The 23428-nt window shown below is 48.3% G+C and overlaps 2 protein-coding genes across 4 annotated transcripts; one reads left to right on the plus strand and one right to left on the minus strand.

Annotated features, from left to right (window-relative positions):
* Positions 1–484: 484 nt before the first annotated feature.
* On the plus strand, positions 485–11825 carry RHOF (ras homolog family member F, filopodia associated). Of its 2 annotated transcripts, none has more exons than XM_050318172.1 (5): positions 485–700; positions 853–940; positions 7507–7616; positions 8308–8491; positions 10683–10830. In XM_050318172.1, the coding sequence occupies exons 1-5, from the start codon at positions 536–538 to the stop codon at positions 10706–10708; spliced, it is 573 nt and encodes a 190-aa protein (XP_050174129.1). In that variant the 5' UTR covers positions 485–535; the 3' UTR covers positions 10709–10830. The 2 variants fall into 2 exon arrangements, with proteins under 2 accessions (XP_050174129.1, XP_050174128.1); XM_050318171.1 differs by having other exon boundaries at positions 501–700; positions 8357–8491; positions 10683–11825.
* TMEM120B (transmembrane protein 120B) lies at positions 5895–23162 on the minus strand. 2 transcript variants are annotated; one of them, XM_050318164.1, is made up of 12 exons: positions 23047–23158; positions 19611–19729; positions 18574–18690; positions 17751–17810; positions 17109–17204; positions 15970–16059; positions 15010–15075; positions 14482–14543; positions 14139–14231; positions 13649–13713; positions 13421–13489; positions 5895–11489 (listed from the first exon to the last, which is right to left on the minus strand). In XM_050318164.1, the coding sequence occupies exons 1-12, from the start codon at positions 23113–23115 to the stop codon at positions 11466–11468; spliced, it is 930 nt and encodes a 309-aa protein (XP_050174121.1). In that variant the 5' UTR covers positions 23116–23158; the 3' UTR covers positions 5895–11465. The 2 variants fall into 2 exon arrangements, with proteins under 2 accessions (XP_050174121.1, XP_050174120.1); XM_050318163.1 differs by lacking the exon at positions 5895–11489 and adding an exon at positions 12420–13222 and having other exon boundaries at positions 23047–23162.
* Positions 23163–23428: the final 266 nt, after the last annotated feature.

Raw genomic sequence — 23428 nt, forward strand, 5'->3', positions numbered from 1 at the left:
GCTGGCAGCTCGGGGGGAACCAGCACGGCACGGGGGGCTGAAGGCGGAATAAATGGGGATGGGAGTGAGCACCAAGTGAGCGTGGATGGCAGGGCAGAGGGGACAGGGCCTGATGGCTCTGACGGATGGCAGGGCAGAGGGGACAGAGCCCGACGGCGCTGGAGGATGGAAGGGCAGAGGGGACAGGCGCCTCGGGACTCTCTGAGTGCACAGTGTGGGAGCAGCCCCAGTGGGTCTGGGGGTAGACGGTGCTGAGGGGGCTCCCGTGGCGCCCACCGGGGCCGTGCCCGTGGTGACCCCTCACGCCTGAGGGCGGCTCCGGACGGGCGTGGGGGGACTCCGAAACCCGGGAGAGGCCCCACAGGCGCCCCGGGGGGACCCGGGCGGGGCCCGGCGGCACCTGAGGCGGCGGCGCGGCCAATCCCCGCTGGGGCGCGGGCGGCTCTGCCCGCCCCGGGCGCTGAGGGGCGAGAGGAGCCGCGTCCCGGCCGCGCCGCGCCCGCTCCCCGTCCCCGTCCCGTCCCCGTCCCGCTCCATGGAAGCGGCCAACGGGGCCGTGCCCGAGGGCGCGGCCGGGGAGCCCCGCGGCAGCGCGGCCGCCCCGTCGGGAGCGAAGGAGGTGAAGGTGGTGATCGTGGGGGACGGGGGCTGCGGGAAGACGTCGCTGCTCATGGTGTACGCCAAGGGCTCCTTCCCCGAGGTGAGGGGCGGCCACCCCCGCGGGGCTGGGGGGCCGCGGCCCGGGCCGGCCCCGGCTCCTGGAGCCCGCCAGAACCGCTCCTCGGAGCCACGGGATCAGCGAGGTGGGAAAAGGCCTTTGAGATCACCGCGGTCCTTCTCCTCCCTTTGCAGCAATACGCGCCCTCTGTCTTCGAGAAGTACACGACGAGCGTGACGGTGGGGAAGAAGGAGGTGACTCTGAACCTGTACGACACCGCAGGTAAGGGGCTTTCACCTTGTCCCTTCCATTTCCCCAGTCCCGGTCTGGCTGCCGGGGGCGGTTCCTGTGCGGCCCCGGGATGGGACCACTGGGGCACCGGCCTGGGACTGAGCCCAAACCCGGCCCCGGCCTTTCGTAACTGTAGGCAAATAACCAGAAACTGCGTTTAGTACTGTAAAATGTTGCTCCAGTGAGTGAGCCTCCATTTCTTTGCTTCTTCCTCTCCAGCAGACTTTGCTGTGTCAACTTAAACCAGACCGACATTTAAGGATTGTAAAGCTGGACAGATTTTCAGACTGCTTCTCTACCAGTGTGCTTTTAACATAATATCACAGTTTAGACTGGTGGAGATTAAAGTACAAACAAAACAACCACCGCTACCTGTTGCACACAAAAATGTGCCTTCCAGAAAAAAAAAGGGTCGCTGATGACAGCTCTGGTCATGGACTCATTCATTATCTTAACAACTCAGTTAATTCAGAAACACACATCAAATAGCAAACATATCTGAGGGTATTAAAACCCAGTTCCCAGATGCAAAGCATAATACAATCAACCAGGAAAATATTTTAATCTGCTGCCATGTGTGACTGAATAGGGAAGGAGAAAAAGGGCTGGTTTGTGTTCAAAATAAAAAGGCCGTGACAGTAAAAGTTATTTGAAAATGCTGATAGTCTGTTCAGGTTCATTTGAGGAACTTGTGAAATGGTTTGTGTTCAACTTCACTCAAAGTTCCCAGACTCTGTTATCCAGCTGCGCTCCTAAATGATCCCTAAAATTGACACGTGCTCCGTTTCAGCTCAGTGTAAATCATCTGTTTCAGTTCAAGCCTGTGGAATTGTTCCAAATTTACACCAAGACAAATAAGAACTGAATGCAGTCCAGTCAATTCAATAATAGTAAAACACACTTGCCATCCTGTATACTGCATGTGGTATCTGAAAAGATAATTTTAAAGGCTTTTCATCTAAAAGTGAATTTTATTGCTAATTTTTACTACAGGACAGTAAGATGCTGAGCACCCAGTTTGCTGTTGTATCTTCTTGTGTCAACATGATTGTTCTTGAGTGCAGTAGCTTCTGTTGAATGGCCAGGGGATTGTTTTTAAGTCCTAAAGGAAAAGAGGAGGGCTGAAATCTGGTGTGAGGAACCAAAGAGGGATTTCCTTAATACAGTGTGTTGGCACAAAGAACTTTTCGAGTTTTGTTTGCTGTCGGTGTGGAGTGTTTGCCTGTCACACAGTTCCTGGCTCTCATTTAAAATCACCATGCTGCAAATTCCAACATGTGCCTTTGGAGCTGGATCTGGAGAAGGCAGTGGGTAGGGCAGGTCCAGGATTGCAGCACTGAACTCCCTCCTGACCTAAGGGCCCGCTCCGTGCGTCACACAGAGCCCAGCTCTGCGCAAGACCCGCAGCCACCAGCAGCCCAGGGAGTGCTCCCTGAGCCTGGTGCTGGTGGCTTATCACAGAATCAGGATAGTTTGGGTGGAAAAGAGACCTTTAAAGGTCATCTAATCCAGCCCCCTTGCAATGGACAAGGACAACTTTATCTAGATCAGGCTGCTCAGAGCCCCGTCCAACCTGACCTTGAGTGTTTCCAGGGATGGGGCAACCTGTGCCTCGTTGTAAAAATTCTTCTTTTTATCTACTGTAAATCTACCCTCTGTTAGTTTAAAACCATTACCTTATGTCCTAGAATTTCCCTGTTCATGCATGTAATCAGCAGGCAGTGTGTGCCTTCCACATTTGGTTCACAGCCCTAAAAATTGTCCTGGACCAAAGCACTGCCCTGCTGGAGAACAGAGGGGTGTATTTTGTGTCTGGTGAGACACTTTAGGAAGTGGAGCTGCCACTGTTGCCATGAAAGAGCAATTGCTTTCCGTTTCTCACTTGGAAACCTTGAAACCGAACATGTTTCACCTTCCAAAACAGCACTGTGGCCACAAGGCTACAAGTTTCTAGAGGTTGCTGACACTTGTCTCCTCCCTTCCTGTTACATTTCTTTCGCTTTTCATGAGACACAGCAAGATAATCAGATGCAAAGAAAGCAGAGAGATTGTCACCTTGGTTAAGGCATTTGATTGGGAGGGGGAAATTTGGTTCCGTGTCAAGCTGTTTACATAGTTTAATGTTACATATCTGTGTCATATTCTAATTCAAGCAGCTTTTCATCCTCTTTCTGTAACTGGAAGTTATGCTAGAGGAAGGACTCACTTGAGCACACATTTTAATCCCATCCTGTTTTTAAATAATACAAAACTGGTGTTGAGTTTCTTAAGGGTTAGACTAAGACCAAGGCTTGTGTCCTGTCCTCCAAGTTCAAATAGTGCAGTGAGAGAAGAGGAAAGGGAGGGGAAGGCAAAGCTGTTCTTCTAAAAAGTGACACTGGATCTTCGTGATTCCCCCACTGCAGAAAAGACTTCAGTATTTATAGGATCTTGCTCAGAGCAACGCTAAATAGAGCTGTGTGTTCTTCAGCATCACGGGAAGGTAAAAGATGGGTTCAGCTCAGTTTAAAGTTAGAAGGGTTCTTTGTATTGTCAAGCCCTGTGCAGCCTGAGCCTTTGAGCTTGTCCTACTTTCTGAAGGAGAAGGACACAAACAGAGTGCCTAAGAATCAAACATTTCAAGCCGCTTTTTGTTGACGAGAAGTTTGGTAACAAGCGGAGCGAAGGAGTTAGTCTAAAATATCACAGACTAACAATTTTTGGCGAGACTTTTCTACTGTGCTGCTCTGTCTTCCTCCTCAGGCACCGCTCGCTGTTGCAGGAAGTTGGTGGTACCCACACGCAATGGGTAAAGGCTTTGTAACATCACTTGCCTCGTCTGCAAACAGGCTTTGCAGCTGCTTGCTCAGTTAAAAGCTTCCATTTCAAGCTGTGCTCCTCAGAGCCAAAGGCGCTGAGAAGTAAACGAACTCTAATTTTTGCATCCTAGGGGAGCAGTGTCAATGCTGTAGCTGCAGTTCAGACACAGGGCTCAGTTCCTGGCGCTGCTCGGTGCAGGACTTTCTCACTTTTTTCACGGGGCTGTGCTGGGCTGGGAGAGGCTGGGGAGGAAGTAATGCCTCATCATTGTGGGTGCTCGCTCTGCCTGACAGGAAGCACAGGCAAAGCCGCCAGCGGGGTTTTTCAGGTCTGGGATGACAGATGCACGACAGTCTCAGGCCTTCAGAGGAATTCTGAAAGCCAGTGAATGCAAGAATAAATTTTTATAACTTTGAAAGGGAAGTCATGCCTGAATAAGAAAAAAAACCTCAACTTTTTGATTGCAGTGTGCCCCTCCTGCCCTATCTGTCCTCTTCTGCTGGTTTTCTTCCTGCCAACAATGTCTGTTACCCAATTTTTTTTTTTTTAACTGAGTAGTGAAAAAACGCAACTGGTAACCTACTAACCATGGCATTCCCATGGAGCCCATGGAAGAACAAACCAAAGAGCACTGGGTGCATTTCTGTGTGCCTGTGAGGGCTCACCATTGCAGGGTTCCATGTGGATCCCAATGAATGGGGGATAGTACAGACAATGCGTGGCCGTGTGTAGGAAGTGCTTGTCTGGGCTGGGCTGGGAGCAGGATGTGACATTATTCCTGACCCTCCAGAGCTGGACAGCACTGCTGGACATGAGGGCAGCACGTACTGGACACTCCTGGGCTGTCAGGTCTTGACTCTCTCATTTACCCTCTCCTGGCAATGGGTGCTGAGCTCCTTTATGGACTGAGCAACATCCAGGCTGGAGCTTCCTTGGTGTTGAATTAGCAAAGGGTTGAGGAAGAGCAGACAGAGGTGAATGTGTATGTGAGACCAAGACCTGTGGTTTCACTTCTGCTCACTCTCACCCACCCCCTGAGCTCCCACCCCACTGCAGGGCCCCACTGCAGTGATGTGTGCTATGCAGCACCTCCCAGAGGAATACAGGAGTGGGAGCTTTGCAAAGAATTAGCAAATTTTAGGTGAATTCAGCTAGGTGGAGTTTTTTCTTTAAAAAAACCCCAAAGTCTCTGATGCTACAATGAATTGACAAAGGCAGAGGAGTTCACAGATGTGCTCACACATATGCAGATATTTAACCAACTCCTCTACAGTGTGCTTTTTGTTACTTGGGGAAAGAAAACAGGTACCAGTGTTTGAGGAAACACACACAGGGGCTTTGCATATACATTAAATTACTGTTTATTTTCAGCCCTGTTCCTTCTTTCTGGAACTATTCTAGTAGAAGACCTAAATCTGTGCCAAATTAACTCTGACCACAGTCTGAGCAGCTTTAGAGAGAAAAAGTCTCCCAGGCCCTTTCTTGCATTTCAGCAGCAGCACTTGAGGACAGGGGGTGGAAGGGATTGTTTTCAGGGAGAGGGATGTCTATGTTTAGGCACAGCTTGATCTGGGTCCCGTTACATCCTCAGAACTGAAGAGCTGCATCTGAGCTCTTAAAGAGCAGCTTCCTCTCCATCCGCGTGAGCTGCAACCGCCTGACCGTGACACGGGGGAAGCAACTGCCACCTCACCTTCCCCTCTGCTCCCTGCACTCTGCCTTGCTCTGTATCCAGCAGTCCAAATCCACACGGAGGTGTGTTTTGTGCAGCAGCATTTTTCCAATGCATTTGTTGTCTCAGTCTGCTTCATAACCCCTGTAACTGCACAGCTGCATTTGTAGGTGGAGGAGCAGTTCATCAGAGCATGTCTATAGTTTTTCACTTGCAATGCAACATAAATCACATAACTGAAGGTGCTTTTTCAGCTGTCCCATCCAGGAGAGTATGAATTTAGCTGTGTGTTCTGATTCCAAGCCAATGAGTGTGTTTCTCCCAAGGGGACAGTCCTGTCTGCCTCACGAATTGCCAACAACAACTTGGAGGACCTTTTGATTTTACAAGCTACGTTGGTAGAAGCTGAGACACCTGAACTTGAACAGGGAAAACCATACACAGCACTTGAGAAAGTTAGGAGAGGGAGAAAAGTTTGGCACATGATGTGTTTAATGCATTTAGAGGATTATCTCAGCAGTAAAATGGTAAATCAGTTGCAAACAAGTAGATGGATTGGGAGAATAAGAAGGGATAAGCAGTATGGTCTTTGCTCTGTTTATACAACATGCATAATTTTGTCAATTATTTCTGGATTAAACCTTGAGGAATCAAACCCTCTTTGTTCTGCACCTCTCCATGGAACACACTGCTCTTGCAGAAGCTCAAATACAAAGTGGTCCAAACCCAAGATTCCCGTTTCACAAACTTATCAGGCAAACTGGGTAACAGCTTATCCAGCAGGGATTGCCTTGGAATAACCTGCATCTCAACTGATCATTTAAATTAAGGAAAGGAGGAAAATATTGTGGAATCATTGGCCTTCTGGTATCTGCAGTTCTTCAGACTGGAGACAAACATGCTGGTAGTGATGAGTGGCTTGGGACTGAGACAGGTGCCAGGGCAGGAATCGTTGCTGTAAAGTTGGGGCACGCCGAAATTTTCCACATCCCTTCATTTGAAATATCAGTGTGAAGATTTGAGATGTGTAACTTGCCTGTAGGGCAGTTTCTCGGCTGTGTGTGGATTGTGGTGATCGTGAGAAGGGACAGAATTCCCAGTTCTCCTTTTGGAAATTCAGTACAACACAGAGACACACCTGAATCCAGCAGCAGCATTCAGGTGGCAAATACATCTTCTTACACACTTTCTTCCTTATTAAATGAAAAAGATTAGGGTTTTCCCCTGAGCTGCCAACCATACCTGGGAATTACTGCTTTCCTGAGCTTAATCTCTCAAGGCAAGGCACCTCCAGACCCCGGCACAGCGATTATTGCACGTTCATATGTACAGCAAGGGGAAGAGCACAGGTCTGAAGCAAATCAGCTTCCTCTTGTCACATCACGTGCTAGAATATCCCTAATCAGAAGTATGGCAAATCCCCTGCTTTTCCAGACTGCAGCAGAATTCCCTAAGATCTGCTGGGGAGTCCTGCTTCAAAGGCCAGTTAAGCCTGGCTTATGCTGCAGCATGGCTTGTACAAGCACGGCTTGTGCAACCCTGTGCGTGCTGCTGCAGCTGAAGGCACCGTGTGTAATCTCTGCTTCCTCTCATCCCACCAGCCTGGGAAAAGCAGGTTTGCCACTTTTTTTCTACTTCAGCATTTCTGTCTAGCAAATACAGTGTTTCCTCCCCTCACAGCGTCACATGCGCAAATGTATTTGGGAGAATGCAGCCACTGCCACACCGCAAATGTTTTAATCCATAACTGTCAGATTCCTCTTGATGACTTTGCTTTTGAGCAGCAGCTTGGCAATCAGTGTTTAGAACTGCTTCTAAGTCCTTAGCAGTGGATAAAGCAGGCCTTTTTTATTAAAGCCTGCCAAGGTTTAGTATTACTGTGATGTGTTTCATATCATAAACCATCAGCTTTGTCAGTGAAGCTCCTGTACTTAAGGGAAGGAATTTTAAAAGTATGAAAAAGTTGCAGTCTGTGCAATTATAGTGCCATTGTTCTCGGTCTCAGGTATGTGTCTGTGCATATTCCCATCATACTGCTCGTTCAGGACAGAGATTTCTTTTATCCAAACTGTTTTCTGTGTCTCAGGGCAGGAGGACTACGATCGGCTGCGACCTCTTTCTTACCAGAACACAAATGTCGTGTTAATTTGTTACGATGTCATGAACCCCACTAGCTATGACAATGTAGCAGCCAAGGTAAGAGCCTCTCCTAATTGCTTCAACCTTCTAAATGAATTACAGACGCCTGATATATGACAAGATGTCAGATTAAAAATGCTGATGCTTTTAGTGTCCTGTACCCTGGGTGTGTGGATGCACAGATCACTCATGGTGTGCTGAGCTGCAGGTCACAGACCTTAGACCTGGAGCTCAGCTCTCCACGGCTCAGAAGTGCTCAGAACTGGGGTTGACACACACTAAAAAGATCAAACAGCAGTGGTGAAATCACTGCTTTATCTGTAGTGATGTCACACAACCAACATTGCACACCAGCATTTTAGAGTCAAGTCTACTTCCATCACATGCATATTTAACACAGGAGAGAGACGAGAGCAACCAGCTGTCCCTACTGGGATTTCTGTAATGCTTCAAAGCTCTTGTACACAGTACCAGCAAAACAAAGCAAGACTTGGTCCAAATTCTGGTTTAAATATGACTTTAGAGGATCTTGTCTGAATTTAAACAGATGTTAAATAGGGGTTTTGGCCCAGTGACAGATGCCACTGTGTTTTTATACAGCAGCTGACTTTGGGTAGGACTTGTAAACATTTCTGTAATGTAAATAGTGCATCTTGGGCCCTCACCAGATAAACCACTCCGAAACCCTGAAATTGCAGCTTGTGTTAAATGCTGGCTCTGCTCTTTGGCTTTACTGTTTTGATTTCAGGAAACAAACCCAAAAGCCAGACGTAAAAGTTTTGTTTCTGTACCCCCAGTGGTACCCCGAAGTGAATCACTTCTGCCGGGGGGTCCCGCTCGTGCTCATCGGCTGCAAGACGGACCTGCGGAAGGACAAGGAGCAGCTGCGCAAGCTCAGGGCTTCCAAGCAGGAACCCATCACTTACAGCCAGGTGAATGCAGGGGGATTTAAAGGGGTGGCCCCTTAGCAGGAGGTAAAGCACACAGTAGTGGCACTGCTCCTCACCAGGACAATCCCAGACACTCCAAAATTAGGTGATCACAGTGCCCAGCTAAAGGAACCATTGACAGCCAGCACCAACAGGAGGTTCTATAAGTCCTTCTTGGAAGTGGCCAAATCACCATTTTTGCTTTGCCAAAGTGAAGAGAAATAACAGCATTTTGCATATTGTGGGGTGTCTGAAAGGACACTACTGTCTGCATATTTTATTCCTGTTACATGTCGTTCTTATTTCCTTTCACGGCTGGGTTATTACTCTTACCAATTTGTAAGCCTTAACAAGTTTGCTGGACTCTCTTTATAATTTTTATTAGCCTGCATTGCAGCCATCACTGGTGCTTTGATCAGGGTTGGGATAAAAACTGGAGACGGTAGAATACACATTACAGGATTAAATATACTGACTGTTCTGGAATAAATGTGGTTTGCAAACCACATTATTTAAAAATAAATCCTTGCAAGGAAAATAGCAAGAACATCTGCAAGGCTTCTCTAACACGAGAGGCTTCTTTGAAGTCTCTAAAGTAATATTAAAAAACCAGCGTGTTATCAAATGTTTTTAAGTATTTTGAAGCAGTGAGACTAATAACTAATGTTACATCACCAGTATAGTTATTCTAGGTACAGGAGAAAGTGATGGAACAGCTTGTCCCATGTCACACAAGACCTTTCTGCTCTGGTCTTCCACTTTTTCTTTTTTTTGTTGTTGTTTTTTTGCTTTTAAGACTACAAAGCCATCCTTCTCCTTTCACCTCAGAGCAGCAGCTCTTGGTCTGTTTGAGACACACGTCCAGGGAACAAGGTCAAGTGCACTCCGACCTTGGATGAATCACCACTTTTGCTAAAGAGCATGAAAATAAACTGCTACTGCATCACCACAAAACCATGCTGGGCCTTTTAGTTCTGTCTGCCTCGCACACAAGATGAGATCCCAGCCTGTCACTGTGAACAGCTGCACATTGTCCCTCATTTGCACGAGTAACTCCCTCCATCACCCTCACACGTGAGGCTCGGGGCAAACAGCAGACACTTCTGGCGAGTCTGCTGAGGCTTCATGCAGTTAAATTCAAGGGCCCACACGATGTACAGACTTTGTCTCCACCGTGAGCCCTCCCACTTGGTTCTTCTCCCCTGAAAGATGCACTACCTCAGTCTTTTACAGCTGGTGGCATCTTGAGTCACACAACACGATGCTTCCAATGCCAGGCACAGAGGAGCTGAACAGTCTCTGCCAGCACTGCAGCTTGCAAACAACTGGAAGGAGACAAACTGCTTAAATATGAAGACAATTCCCCCTATAGAAGCCCAAGTGCTCAAGTGACTCCACTCCCAGGGCTTATAATGAATAAATGCAGTCTGTGAGTCGTGAGGTGCAGACCTGGAATTCACAGTGAAAGGCTCTCAAGCATTCAAACCTGGGGGCTGGCTCTGCACTGACAATAAAAGGATCACAAGCAAAGTAAGAAATCGCTGTGTTTTGTCTGTAGTGATTTCACACAGCCAGGATTGCATGGAAACGTTTTAGATTGGAGTCTGTTCCCGTTGCATGCATTTGGGTGAGGCTGGGAAACACAGGCTCCCATTTGTGTACATGAGGATTTTGGCTGAGCCCTTGTGATGCCTCAGAGCAAAAGTCATGGTTCCTGCATGTTCACCAGCAAAACAAGGCAAGGCATCAGTCCAGACTCTGTTCTTGCATGTGACATTCATTACTCAAGGTGACATCACAGAGTAGTTAAGGTCAGGCCTGAAAAAAAATATCGCCATGTAGACATCTTATCCTCACTGAAGTATCTACCTCAGCAATTAGTTTAAAGAAATTCAATACTGAGAATATTTTTGTGCTATCAGGACTCTGCATCTTAAGAGTCTCCAGTGCTCTGAACTCTTAGCCCAAGCTCTGGATCAGCACAGTGGAAAAACCCCAAGTTTATTTACAGTGCTTCAGTATATTACTAATACCACTCACTCTGGCACTGCACTCAGAGGAAGCTTCTTTCTTCCTGACCCTGAGATACAAAGATGTGCAAAATAATTCCCATTTCTTCCCATCTCATCTTCCTTCTCTCACCCACCAGGTTTACATCTTTTCTTACCTTTTTTTGTTTGTTTGTTCTTTCCAGGGAGAGGCAGCTTGTCAGGAGATTAATGCAGAGGTTTATCTGGAATGCTCAGCAAAATGCCGTGAAAACATAGAAAATGTTTTTAAAGAAGCAACAACCATTGCACTGAATGCCATGAAAAAAGCCAAGCGCCACAGGAAAAGGAAAGTGTGCTCAGTGTTATGATCTGGACTGCACAAGAGCCAAGAGATTCAGGTTTTATAAATAGTTTAACTTTGAAGACTTTTTTTTTTATTATTATATGTTTGTATTCCTAGAACAATTTGTATTTTAAAATTTTAATTATTTTTAGTATTTTGCACTTTTGTTACGTTGTTCTCCAAGTTTTGGAAGCTCTTTGTCACAGTTAACTGATGCTGTGTGCCTCTGCCCATCTGGCTTTTGCTTCTAACTGCAAACAACTCCCTATTTAAATTGCAATGAACAGCAACTGCTACTGTATGACTTAGTGGCTTTTTTATTCCTCTGCAAAATAATTGTGGCACGTTATAGCTACAATTTGCTGTCATTTTCAAGCAGAAAAGCTGAAAACCCACATATTTTAGAAGTAGTAATATTTAAAGCAGTTTATCAGGCACCTTTGAAGAGACAGAAATGAAGTTTTGTTTAACTGTAACTGTACCTTTGTACAGATTTTGTGCAACTTTATCCTCTGCTGGTTACACGAGCAGCTGGTGAAGAACTCTCTTTTGGAGCAAGCCATCATTTCTGCTTTACATGCAGGGTAAAGACATCTTGATCCTTGAAAAATCTTTTGTTTGTTCTTCTCTTAACTTGATTTAATTAAGGCTTGTGAATCCCTAAGAGCTTAAAATGGAAAATTAAAAAAAAAAATAATTGCAAGTTTGTGCACGTTTGACTACAGAAAAATCTTGAATTGTGCAGCCTTTTCTCCACAAGAAGAAATCTGTCAGTAAAGAAACACAGCCACCCCTCACCTTCCCCAGTACAAAACTGAAACACCAACGCACAGGAAGTGACCACATTTACCATCAGCTCCCGTGGAAATCTCTCAGAGTTTTTAATCTGAGTTTCTCATGCTGCAGAACTCACGTTACTGATCCCTGCAGAACCAGCTCCACGCCTCAACATACAGCAGGTTCCAGCATCGCTCTCAAAATAAAGCAATTCTCATTTCATAAACTGGGAGTTCAAAGGCTTTAAAAACCTCACAGGGTGTGCAAAATTCAACATAACAAGATACAGCCCAGCCGGTGGGAAAGCTGTTGAAAATATTCAAATTGCAATTCACTGCTCATGCCCACAGGACAGTGACATGGCAAAGGTAATCTCGCTTGTTTGCAGCAACAGCACTGACAGAACCACTTCCATCTGTGCTGTGTCCCTGTTTCCTCACAAACACGGTTAGGGGGAGAAGGGCACCGTGTTCAGACGCTGCCCAAGGATGTGCCCAGTCTGGGCTTCGTGCTGGCTCAGAGGGAGCCTTCCCCTCTGAGAAAGGCACAGCCTAAGGCAGCTCAGGGCTGCAGCTGGCTGAGGATGCACAGACCTTACAGCACCCAAAACAAGGCTGTTTTCATGAGCAAGTTTAGGTTCAAGCAGCACAAGTTTAGCAGGAGGGCAGGCTGTTTGTCCCCTGCCACCCTCCTGAACCAGTGCTTACAAGGGCAGCATCTGAAGACAGCATTTAATATTTCTGTCCTCCCCTTTCCAGAATGCTGTTTCAAAAACCAACCCAAGGGCAGTGTGTGTGTTACTAAAAAGGGGCTGAAGCAGTTGCATATTGAATGGTTTATTTTAGGTCCTTTCAGGCCTGGACAGATGACTCGGTCTCCCTGGAAAAGGGATAGCAGACTTCCCTGCCATTTAAAAACCACTTTTGCTTGGCTTGATTTTGTTTTCTAAAGAGGATTTCTCTTCTTTAAACAGCTTTTTAAAAGTGTATATAGCAGCAGTATGGTACAAAGATGAGCACTTTCTTTTCACAGTACACACAGGTTTAGTATTGCCACTGAAAATATGCCTTAAACAAATGCCTTGAAAAACAGCATTCGCTCTGTACTCCTGATCCACCCAGAGTGTTCAGAACCCTTTGCAAATTCAATTACCAGAATTTAAATAATAAAACTGGAAAGTGTTAAATATCATTCCAGAATTGGAATTACAGTAGATCCCACATTCTTCCAGCGCTGGCGCTTTGCCAGGCAGGTGCATGCTGCTCTATATACAGAAAAAAAAAACCCAGAAGCAAACATGTTTTATATTAAATATACATAAATAGCAGGACTGCAGACTGGTGAGCCATGCTTGAGATAATACTGAGTCTGTGCTGGCAGAGTCCTTTGCCAAACACGGGGACAGACGAGTCCTCCTGAGCCCATCCATCCGAGCTGGGCTTTAGCAGGATCTGTCCCAAACCCAGCCCTGCTGCAGGCAGAGGGATGCACACTATGAATGGGGGGGGTTCACAGCTTCTTCACTTTGTCTTTGTTTTTCTGGAGTTTAGTGTGCACCACCTTGAGAGTAGTGAGGAAGTTCCCGAGGAAGAGCAGCAGGAATGTGAAAGCCAACACAAAAACCTGAGAGGGGAGAAGCAGCTGCATTTACTACTTTTTACTATTGGATTACATTCAACACTGCTGGACACAGAACAGGCCCTGTGCTGCGTTATCCTCAAATATTTAATTGGGGTCAGATGCCCAAATGTCTTTCAGGATGTGGTTAAACACCCCCTCTCCCCCCGCTCCGTGCTTTTTCCGAGCAGAGCCAACACGCACCTGCCATTCTTTGCACTCCTCGTGCCTTGACAATCCAAAAAGCGTGATTGCATTATACAGCTGCCAGAACTGCAAAGGCATAAAGAAAAAAAGGCAATTTCATTAATAGCAAAAAAAAAAAAAAAAAAGAAAGCCTGGAAACATTTGTGGTGGGTTTGTGTAACCCAAAGCACCTTCACGCGGTGCTGCGACGCTGCACCCAGGGGAAAATGGGACTGCCCGACTTACATGCCCGAAGAACAAGAAGGGAAGGAGAAACGTCAGCCCCCGCCACATCCAGGACTGAAATCCTTCTGGAAAAGGTTGACAGACGAGGCAGAGTGTGAGCACAGAAGAGCCAGGACTGGAGCTGCAGCTCTTCCCCACCCAGACCACCCCATAAGAGCTGTTCCCGTCCTGCTCTGCAACAACTAACCCAGTTGAAGGTGTGATAATGGAAGGAGGATGAAGATGGGGATGACCAAAACCTCCCTCTTGACCCCTCAAAAGCTGACAGAAATCAGATCCCTTGGCTCCCAACCCTCTGAGGGTTTATCCCAACTCCCTGAGGAGAGGGATAAAAACCTTGACCCCTTCAGGCCTTGGGCCACAGGCAGCAAGGCAGGGGGGCAGCTCTGCAGAGCTCACTCTCAAAGGCCACACAGCCCTCTCCCTCCCTATCACTGCATCCAAAACTTGTGCCAAAACAGTGCAAAGAAGGTATTGCAGCAAACCTCACCTACTGTAAGGTCCAAGTGGTTTCTCTCCCCCAAAGCCCGGAGCCTATAGAGGCAGCCCCTTTGGTAATAATACTGTAGGAACTGAACACAGCCTGGAGAAGGAGAGAGAAAACATCACTGCTTTGGCTATTCTGAAGTATGATAAACATCAAACTACTTTAATAATGTTTAATCCAAGAGCATTTAATTATTGCTTATAGTTGTAGATTGCATATTTGTACACTATCTTTATATTCCTGCAGTTTAACACTCCAGTATCTACCAAACGGAAGTGTTTTCTTCTAAGCATGTAAGACACAAAGTTACTTTATCCTGTGAATTAACAAGGTAAGAAATACTCACTCTGAAATATTGAAAATGCTAAAAACTGACTGCGAAACATCTGATACATGAGTCCATCCGGCCTGGAAGCAAAACCCAGGGGAGGTGCATTAGTTTGCTAAAAGCACATGACACGGTGCCCTTCCCCTTCACCACCAAGCCCCATCCCATTAGCAAACGAACCAGCAGCTGGTACCCAGCCCATTCCACCCCACTGGGAGCCTAGAAAGGTGCTACAGCCACACAGGAGACACTCTCAGTTGATTAGGAATTTGGAGCCTTAGAGGCTTTGCTACCACCACCCCAACTACATTGTAGGGTTTGTGTTTCTTTCTTTCCTTTTTTTTAAACCAGCAATGTAAATACAAACTTGCAGCGTTGTATTTATCACTGGAAACATCTGTAACATCAAACAAATATTAATTCTGACGCTCTGCCATGAGCCCAAGTGGCCACAGCTTCCCAAGTCACGCTGCATTTGAATGCTCAGATGACATAAACACCGTGAAACAGGCTTGAAGCACCTCGAGCAGGCGAGAGCAGACTCACCACGTCAACATCACTCCAGACAGGAACGTGGAAACGTAGTGATGGGACACCCACCAGCCTTTGATCCTGAGAACAAAAAGCCAAATGTGGCAGTCAAGACAAGAAACGTGGATTTCAGCACTGAAGCCCAGCTTGATGGACAAAAACGATCCTGCCTTGGGGAGGAGGGACAGGGAACAGAACAGTCAGCCCAACTCAAGCACGAGGGATGCTGTGAGAACACCGTCCTGGCAGTGTGGCTTAGTTGGGGACACAAATCCACGGAACTAGAGGGAGGCTCAGGACCAGGGCACGTCTCCCATGCTCCCATGGGCTCTCCAGCACATCCAGCAGCAGCAGTCCCTGCAGCACGAGGCACCTCCATGGCTAATGACACACAAATGTCAGCCCACACAGACTTTTTTCCCTGCTGTGGAATTAAGAGACATTTCCAAGGCCTTCCTATGAGTGGCTGGTTCTTTCAGACACGAGCACTAAAGGGAGCTCAGGAAACAACAGTAAAGTGAGCGAGGGCTGTGGTGGAGCAGAATCAAGAGGTGAAGAGCTGCTCCAGAGCCAGAGTTGCTTTGGAAACTAAGCCAACATGAGTTGATTTGGGGCATTTGGCCATGGATTGATTTGGGGTGTTTCTGACCAGAAGTGTGTGACCTCTGACACAAGGCAGCACACTTAACACCCCAGGCCATACCTACAAAACCCACAGCCACCACAGATATCCAACACTTAGGACCAAGAAATTAGGGACTTCTAAGAACTGCAACTTCTCTCTCCCCAAACTTCAGGTGGCCACATCTGCCCTTGGAAGCAACAAGGGGAGGGGGATGGAGACAAGACCCTGCAGGGAGGCATCAGCATCTCATATTTGCTGGGCTTCAGTGCCAAGCTGAATCCCCTTTTGTCTCTTGTTTTTGTTTTAAGGACATTTCATGCTCTCCCTGGGTTTTGCAGGTGGCACTGTACCTTGATCCATTGCTAATGAGAATGCTTTCCCGTATCGTCAGCGTGCAGTAATACCACACTAACAGGAAGTTAAACACTTCATCTGTCACCCTGTTAAACAGAGAAAAACACAGAGTTATAAAAAAAGAAATCCTGTCCGTTGCAAAGATACATTTTAAAAAGCCCTATTTTTCCTTCCTCCCCCTGGGGGAAGGAAAACCTGCCCGAGTGAGGCCACAGACACAAAGCCCCAGTCCTGAACGTCTCTAACCTGCAGGCAGAACTGCACACACACAGCACTTGAAGGGTTCAGGGCCTTTCCCCGCCCCGGGAAGTGCCCTGTGATATAACACTGCAGATCCTGAGCTGATAAGCAGGTATGCAGGGATGACATTAAGTCCTTCTGAAGGAGAGAAAGCACCATGGAGGCAGAGGATGATCCAATTTGGAAAGGCATTTCCAGGCTAATTCAGTGAGGAGATTTCCATGAGATCTATACAAATCCAATCAACTAAAAGAACGAAGAGCATTACGCTCTGAGGGGGAAAAAAACAACCCACCAGAACTTTATTTTGCCATTTGCAAACTCCTTGAAGCCAAGGGGACTTGGGGCAGTCTCTGTACAGGGCAGCACCGTTCCTGGTACAATCCTGCATTCACCCAGACTCACAGAGACCTCAGGGAAGCTCCTGGCTCCAACATCTTCCTGGCTTTTAAGCAACACTGAATACTGGAAGTTTGTTGGTGCTCAGACACTTATCACAACCTGGAGATCACGTTTCAGGTCTCATTATTTCATGCAAATCCTCTCTCACTGCCTTTGCAAACCCAAAGCTGCAGCACAGGGCCTGGGACTACCCATGAGCAAAAGCAACTGCTTGTTCCCAAGCACAGCATCATGCCAGAAAAAAAATCAGGAAACATGTTGTTGGACTCCTCTCAGTTACAAAAGACTCCCAAAAGAGTTTAAAAAGGCAAAACAAGTACCTAAAATACAGACCCTGCCAGAGTTGAAGAGGTGCAAAAGGTGTCCTGCTGTCCAACTGCCCAAAGCCTGAACACCATCAGAGCCCCTCTCACCGTCCTCAACAGGACATGTTAGTTCCAACCCAGCACGTTTTTATTCAAAATACTTGATTAAAAGTAAAAATGCAGCTTACCTATAGTGCAGAAAAAACCTGCAGGCGACAGCCCCAAGTAACAAGATTATTGTCAGATAAAGTTTGAACTTCTCGTACTCGTCCTTGTAGGCAAACCTGGAAGGGAACAGACACCGCTTATGGACACAAATGGGCGTTTGACCACAATGGGGCTCCACTTTTTTCAAACCAGACACAAATCCACATGCCAAGCCCAGAGACAGAGATTTTGCTGAAACACTTAGAAAAGCAGCAGAAAGGCAGAGTTCTGCCTGCAGGGAGGGTCTGTTCTGCTGCAGGACAATGGCTTAACTCCACCAGCTGGTTTCTGGGTTTAAAATGTATACAGATTTAAAATATATACATCTCCATTTTCTGCAACACTGTATGCCTAGAAGTCACAATACCATTTTTCATTTCAAAAAGACCCACCCCCCTTACAATCAGACCACAGGCTGGGCTGGGCTTAAAAGCAAGTGATGGACAAATTCAATTGTAGCTACATGAAGCCTTAGCTTGTCAACATGTCATGGTCCAACTTGCCCACCCCTGACATTTCACTTCTCAGATCTGAGAGAAACCCATTCCCCTCTCTGGACTTCAGTGCAGACCCCCAGCTGGCCCCAGGGAACCCAAATCACACGTGTGGGAACACTCACTCACTTTGCTTGGTTACTCAGGAGAGTTACATTCACGTTTCCCAGCACTAGATTCAAGTACAGGCTGGAAGACAAAAACCAAGAGCAGACCCAAGTAAGTTGTTTTATTTGAACGCCCCAGGATGACCCAGACTGAGTTGATGAGACAACTTCTCATCCAAAGCCACGTTTGCTGGAGGTTTTTAATTAAGGCAAACTGGAGGGATGAACCACAGAAGAGGATTTAAACATGGAAAGATCAGTCAGCATTTCCAAGAAGTTAAAGAAGAGGTTTATTTTCCTGGTCCCTTTTCTGCTCTACAGTCTAAGGGTGAGATACATAAAGTGCACTCTCCAAATCCAAAAATAACAGGGAGGAACTGGAAGAAAAGTTTCTGATAGAAACTTCTGAGGGGCTGCAGCATCACACAACGCTTGACAACTGCCACAGATCTGTCCTGGCAACCCCACCTGAAGGAAAGTATAAATGTAAAGTTGGTTGAAAATTTTATTTAAAAAAGAGAAAATTCTTGTGCTGATTCATTCCTAAAAAAAATCAGCCCGGGAAAACATCAGTGTGGACCAGAGAACTGCACAATCCCTCACCAATGCAGGTAACTTTCATTTTAACAGAAAACCTGCACTGCCCACGCACACAGTGCATTTACATACACTCGCAGCTCACGAATTCTGTGTACCACTGACACAGCAGCTCAGCAAGAGATTTATGACTAATCCAATTTTACATGTCTGTCTTCAACATGCACCTTCTCCTTCAGGAACAAACCGCTGAGAACCCTTGAAAAATCAGCCTTCCTGGAGCGTGCGCCTCCCCGGGGAGCACGTACCCGTTCTTCTTTGGCAGGTAGGCTTCCATGTCAAAGAAGGCATTCTGCCTCTCCTTGATCTGGCTGCTGATCTCCTGAATGAGAGCAAACTCCTCGGGACTCGCTCTGGGCTTGCACCTGCAAGAGCACAGAAACGAGATATTCCTGTTCACGCTCTCACCTCCTTTTTATTTAAAGGGGAAATAATGTTGTCATAAAATCCTCGCTGTTAAAAGAGCTGACTGTGTGAGGTGATGCCATCGTGCACTTTGCTCCTGTGTTTCTGCAGCACCATTTGGTTCGCCACGACTTTATTTCACTGCCAGGTTTATGCTACTGAAAGTTACTTCAAGCAGCTGGTTTATAAATCAGCTCAGTGACAGGACTGTGTGCTCTTCCCAAACAGAGCGCTTCGGGAATTTTGTGCTTCTTTGCAGAAACTCCTTCCCCCTTGGGAACTTGGGGAGTGGTTTCACACACTGCCCTTGCCGAGGCTGCAGCTCTTCAGGTATGAAATACTGCAGGATGTAACAGGACACAGAGCTGATGATTTACTGGCAAACTGTGGTTTTAGCAATTAATGTAAAACAGAGAGCAATGTGCAGCAGAGCCAGCAGCCCGGGGTGTTGGAGGTGCTGTACTGAGACCTGCACACCAGGAATTCAGCCTGTGGTTCCTGGGGATCAGCCAAGCAGCCAGAGACAGCTCCCTCCTGCAAATCCACCCAGGGGTTAAGTTACACCTCCAGGTTCGAGGATTGATGTTGCTCCTCCAGTTGCAGCCTATGGAGCAAAGCTTTGCTCACCTGGCAAAACCCACAGACCAAGAGCTGCAAGGACACACTGTAAGGATAAAACCCACACTGGCTCCCTCAAAATCCTTTGTTTACAGGACTCCATCTCTCATGCAGTTATTAATGTTTTACCTGGCTATATGGAACAACTTTAGCACTGCAACACATAGTGTACATTAAAATGCTAAAAATCCAGCCATTTGAGCCCTTTGGGAAGGAGAAACACACCATCCCAGCCTCCTCCACCCTCCAGGTCTCCCGTTACCTTTGCAGGCTGTGCTTCAGATCTTTCAGTGTCTTCTTCTGCCTGTGTATGGAGCTGCTGCAGGCTGTCTGCAAGCTGGTGACTTCTTCCAGTTTCTGCCTGTAAACTTTGTGTGTTTCCTGCAGGAGAAGAGGAGACAGGTGGTAGGAAGAGCCCTTCTAGGTTACTTACAGCATTTGGTCCTCCCCTCCGAGGGAAGCAAGCAAAGCCCTGGTTTTTGGCAGTCAACAGGCACCCCTGCACACAAGCAAGGCGGGGGCAATGCCAAGCCAGCACAGATCCAACAGGGCTTAAATGGACACTGATGAAATTCCTGCAAGAGGAAAAGCATCTACACTCATCTAATTTCCTCTTTCTAATGAGCTTTCCCACTCAGGAGCTCCTCACTCCCGTCCCACCCTGCAATGAAGCCCCTAATCCTTGAATCTCCTAATCCTCCAATCTCCTAATCTTCCATTTGATCCTGATCCATCCCCATCAAATGGGTGGCTAAATCACAGAGCAGGCACTCCAATTTCACAGCCAGATTAAATCTGGAGGGAAAAAGATGATGTTTACCTAAAGGGGAGGAAAAGAAGACACAAATCCAGGCCAGGGGGTTTAGGCACCTCGTGGCCACCACTGCCATCCCAACCCTATGGATGTTCCAAGCAACCTACTGCCCCATATTCTGGTTTAAGAAGTCTCAAGAAGGGCTCACCAGGCACCAAGCAATGACCTCTGGGCCAACTTTAAGATCTATAATGAGTTGGAAATCAGAGTTTGCAGAGTTAGTGCCAAGAGACAGCATGGGTAACATGGCTGTTGACAGGGCTGCTTCATCTATCAACACATCAATGACCACAGAAAATTCCCACTGCTTTTCCCAGAGCATAAACATGGTGGTAAAACCACACAAACCAAATCTTTGCTCTCCTTTGTCAGGACCCAGCTGGAAGATGCTTGTTATTTACAAGAACAAACCAAAACAAGCTCCTGTATCCGATTTAAAGACCTTAATAACCAAACTAACCACGTGCAGGCACTGCAGCTCTCATGGTTTGTGGTTCACTTTGGCTTTTCTTGGCATGGGCAGGACTTCAGGGCTCCCTGGATTGCAGAGTAACTCATCTTGCTTCTCTAGATACCAGGCAACAACATCTTACAAAAGGCTGATTCAAAGGACGTAAAAAGCCCTTTGCCAAAAAAGGGTTCAAGTATTTATTGAAAACACAAACAGGCGAGTTGAGAGCTGGTAAAGTCTACCCCCAGCCAAAAACATCAGGATAATGGTTTGAAAATGACACTGTTGTTTAGAAGAACATAACATTTGCTACCAGTGGCGTTATTTATTTGCCAAGAGAGATGAGTGCTTACAAGGAGACTCACCGACTGCAGGGTCTTAATCCAAATCTGGTGACATGTTCATACTCAGGGTTTAAATTAACAAACTGTTGCAGGGCAACTTGCATTTTTTCCCATGCCCCTGCCCCAAAAGTGAAACACCCCACGACCCTGAGCTCTGTCTCAGAGATGAGGCGCTGCCCTGGCAACCCAAACAACAAAAACCTGCAGATGTGGCTGGTTAGAAGAGCTTTGCAAAGCTGGATGTCCACAAGCCAGTGCTCAGTGCTGCTGTACAGCAGCATCAGCTCCTTCAAAGCGCCCCAAGCAGGAGGAAGACGCAGCCCCTGAGCCAGAACTTACAACGCAACTATAAAATACGGGACAAGGCAGGAGCGCAAAGAAACACAGATCATTCTGCCCCATGGGGATCAGCACTGCTCCCAACACCCCCAAAAAAAAAAATCTGACCACCACAATTTATTTTCCCTGCTGGCATTGCAAGGGAGACGCTTTTAGTGGGGGTGACCAGAGTACTTTGGGAAATACCCACAGAGAGCTCCTTCAAGCCATGAAGAGCAGCTCCTGTGCGGCCCTGGACCAGCATTTCCAGCTGGAGAGGAGAGTCAGGGCAGCCAAAAAGGGTGCTGACAGGAGGAGATGCAAGCATGGAGGGGGGTCAAGCTGCTGCCGGGGAAAACAGGCTCCTCAGGAGCAAGAGATGCTGCAAGTGCATCCAGAAAGCCACATGCAAGGGTAAGTAGGAGCGGACACCCAGATGGAAGTACTTTCTTACTCCAGAGTTGAGGTTTGACTTGAAGCTGATTCAGGAGTACAGGACCTTCCTCCAAAGCACATCTAAGCACCACCAGCATCTCGTGGAGCTGGAGCAGAGCCATGACCTCTCTGTTCCCCTCTTTTGCAACACATAAGAACTCTCTGATTGTGGATGTTATTCCAGCTTTTCAACTCTATGGTGCTAAATCACTGGCCAACTACACCTTGTGCCACCAGCAGCTGCCACCCCACTGAGAGGCATTTCTACTTTCCTTTCACAGGTGAGGAAACTGAGGCAGGGACAAGTTACTGACATTTTGCTGTGGTTTAGGTCAGACTCGGGTGATTGGTGAGGACAGTCAGCACACACAGAAAACAAGTGACCAACTAAACCACGCCAGCTGGTCTCCCCCAGCACCCAGCCTTTCCTTCTGCTAACAGACATGCAACCTGAACTGACTTTTAACTAAGACAGCAAGCTAAATCTGGAAATCACACTTTTTTCTTGTGTGCACGTTCTGTTTAACAGCCTAAAAGAGGCTAAAACAGCCTCCAGAGCGAGAACAGCCGGTCGTACTTCAAAACAGGCTTTAAGATTTAAAGCACGTGTACAGGTGCAGTACTGATGACATGCAGGGAAAGGAAGGCTTCTGGAGGTAAAAACATCTTGCAGAACAGCTCTTGCCCCTGCTCTGAGGCCCTTCTGTCCCTTAGTGCACTTTTGCGAGATGCAAAAACATCACTTGAATCCCTTGTACCCCATCACGGGAAATCAACTGTGCAAGAAGCTGGCAGAGCAAGCGCTGCTTCGGCTGTTCTTTGTGCCGTGCCGTGGGTGCACAGCCACACCAGGTCCCCCTTTTCCATCCTCGTTCCGGCCGTGGGAAGCGCGGCACCACGACCCCTCGGTGCATCCTCGGAGGTAGCTGAGGCATGGCCATGTTTCGGTCCGGGATGTCCCAGATGTACTCGTAGTACCTGCCTGGGGTACCGGGTGTTTCTGCCCCGCAGGGATGCGCATCCCCGCACCGCTGGGCACCGCGCGGGTACCCCGCGGCCAAGCCCCGAGCACGCGTGGCCGCCCCGGGCGTGGCGGGGGCGACCCTGCGGGGCTGCCCCGGGGCTGGGGGGGGACCCCCGGCCCCGCTCCTGCCGGGCCCCCTTCCCAGCCTGGGAGCCGGGGGGTAGAGCCGGGGCGGGCCCCGCGCCAGGATGCGGAGCAGAGCCGGGGAAGGGCAGTGCGGGAGAAGCCGCAGACGCGCGGCCGGGGCGAGGCATCGCGATGCCCCCCGCATCCCGGCGCCCGGGAGCCGCGCCCCCGCGGCGCCCCGCTCACCTGGAGCTGCCGGAACTCCTCCTCCAGCTCCCGCCACTCTTCCCGGCCCCGCTCCAGCTGGTCCCTCATGGCGCGGGGCCGCGCCAGCTCCGCCGGCCCGCGCCGGCGCGCGCCCCCCGGCCCGCGGGCCGCGTGCGCCGCTGACGTCATCGCGCGCGCGTTCACGGGCGCGGCCCCGCGGCGGCGCGCGCCACGGCCCCGCCCCCACCCGCGCGCGCCCGCCCCGGGGGGAGGGAACGGCAGGTGAGGAGAGAGCGGGACCCGAGGAGAGGGGAAACCCACGGCTGGGGCTCCCTCTGGCCAGGCATCTGCTCAGGTGGGGGCTTCCCTCTGGCCAGGCATCTCCTCGGGTGGGGCTCCCTCAGGTCAGGGATCCCCTCAG

This window comes from Myiozetetes cayanensis, unplaced genomic scaffold, assembly GCF_022539395.1.
Source record: "Myiozetetes cayanensis isolate MyiCay16 unplaced genomic scaffold, myiCay2020 scf21, whole genome shotgun sequence".
NCBI classification, from domain to species: Eukaryota; Metazoa; Chordata; class Aves; order Passeriformes; family Tyrannidae; genus Myiozetetes; species Myiozetetes cayanensis.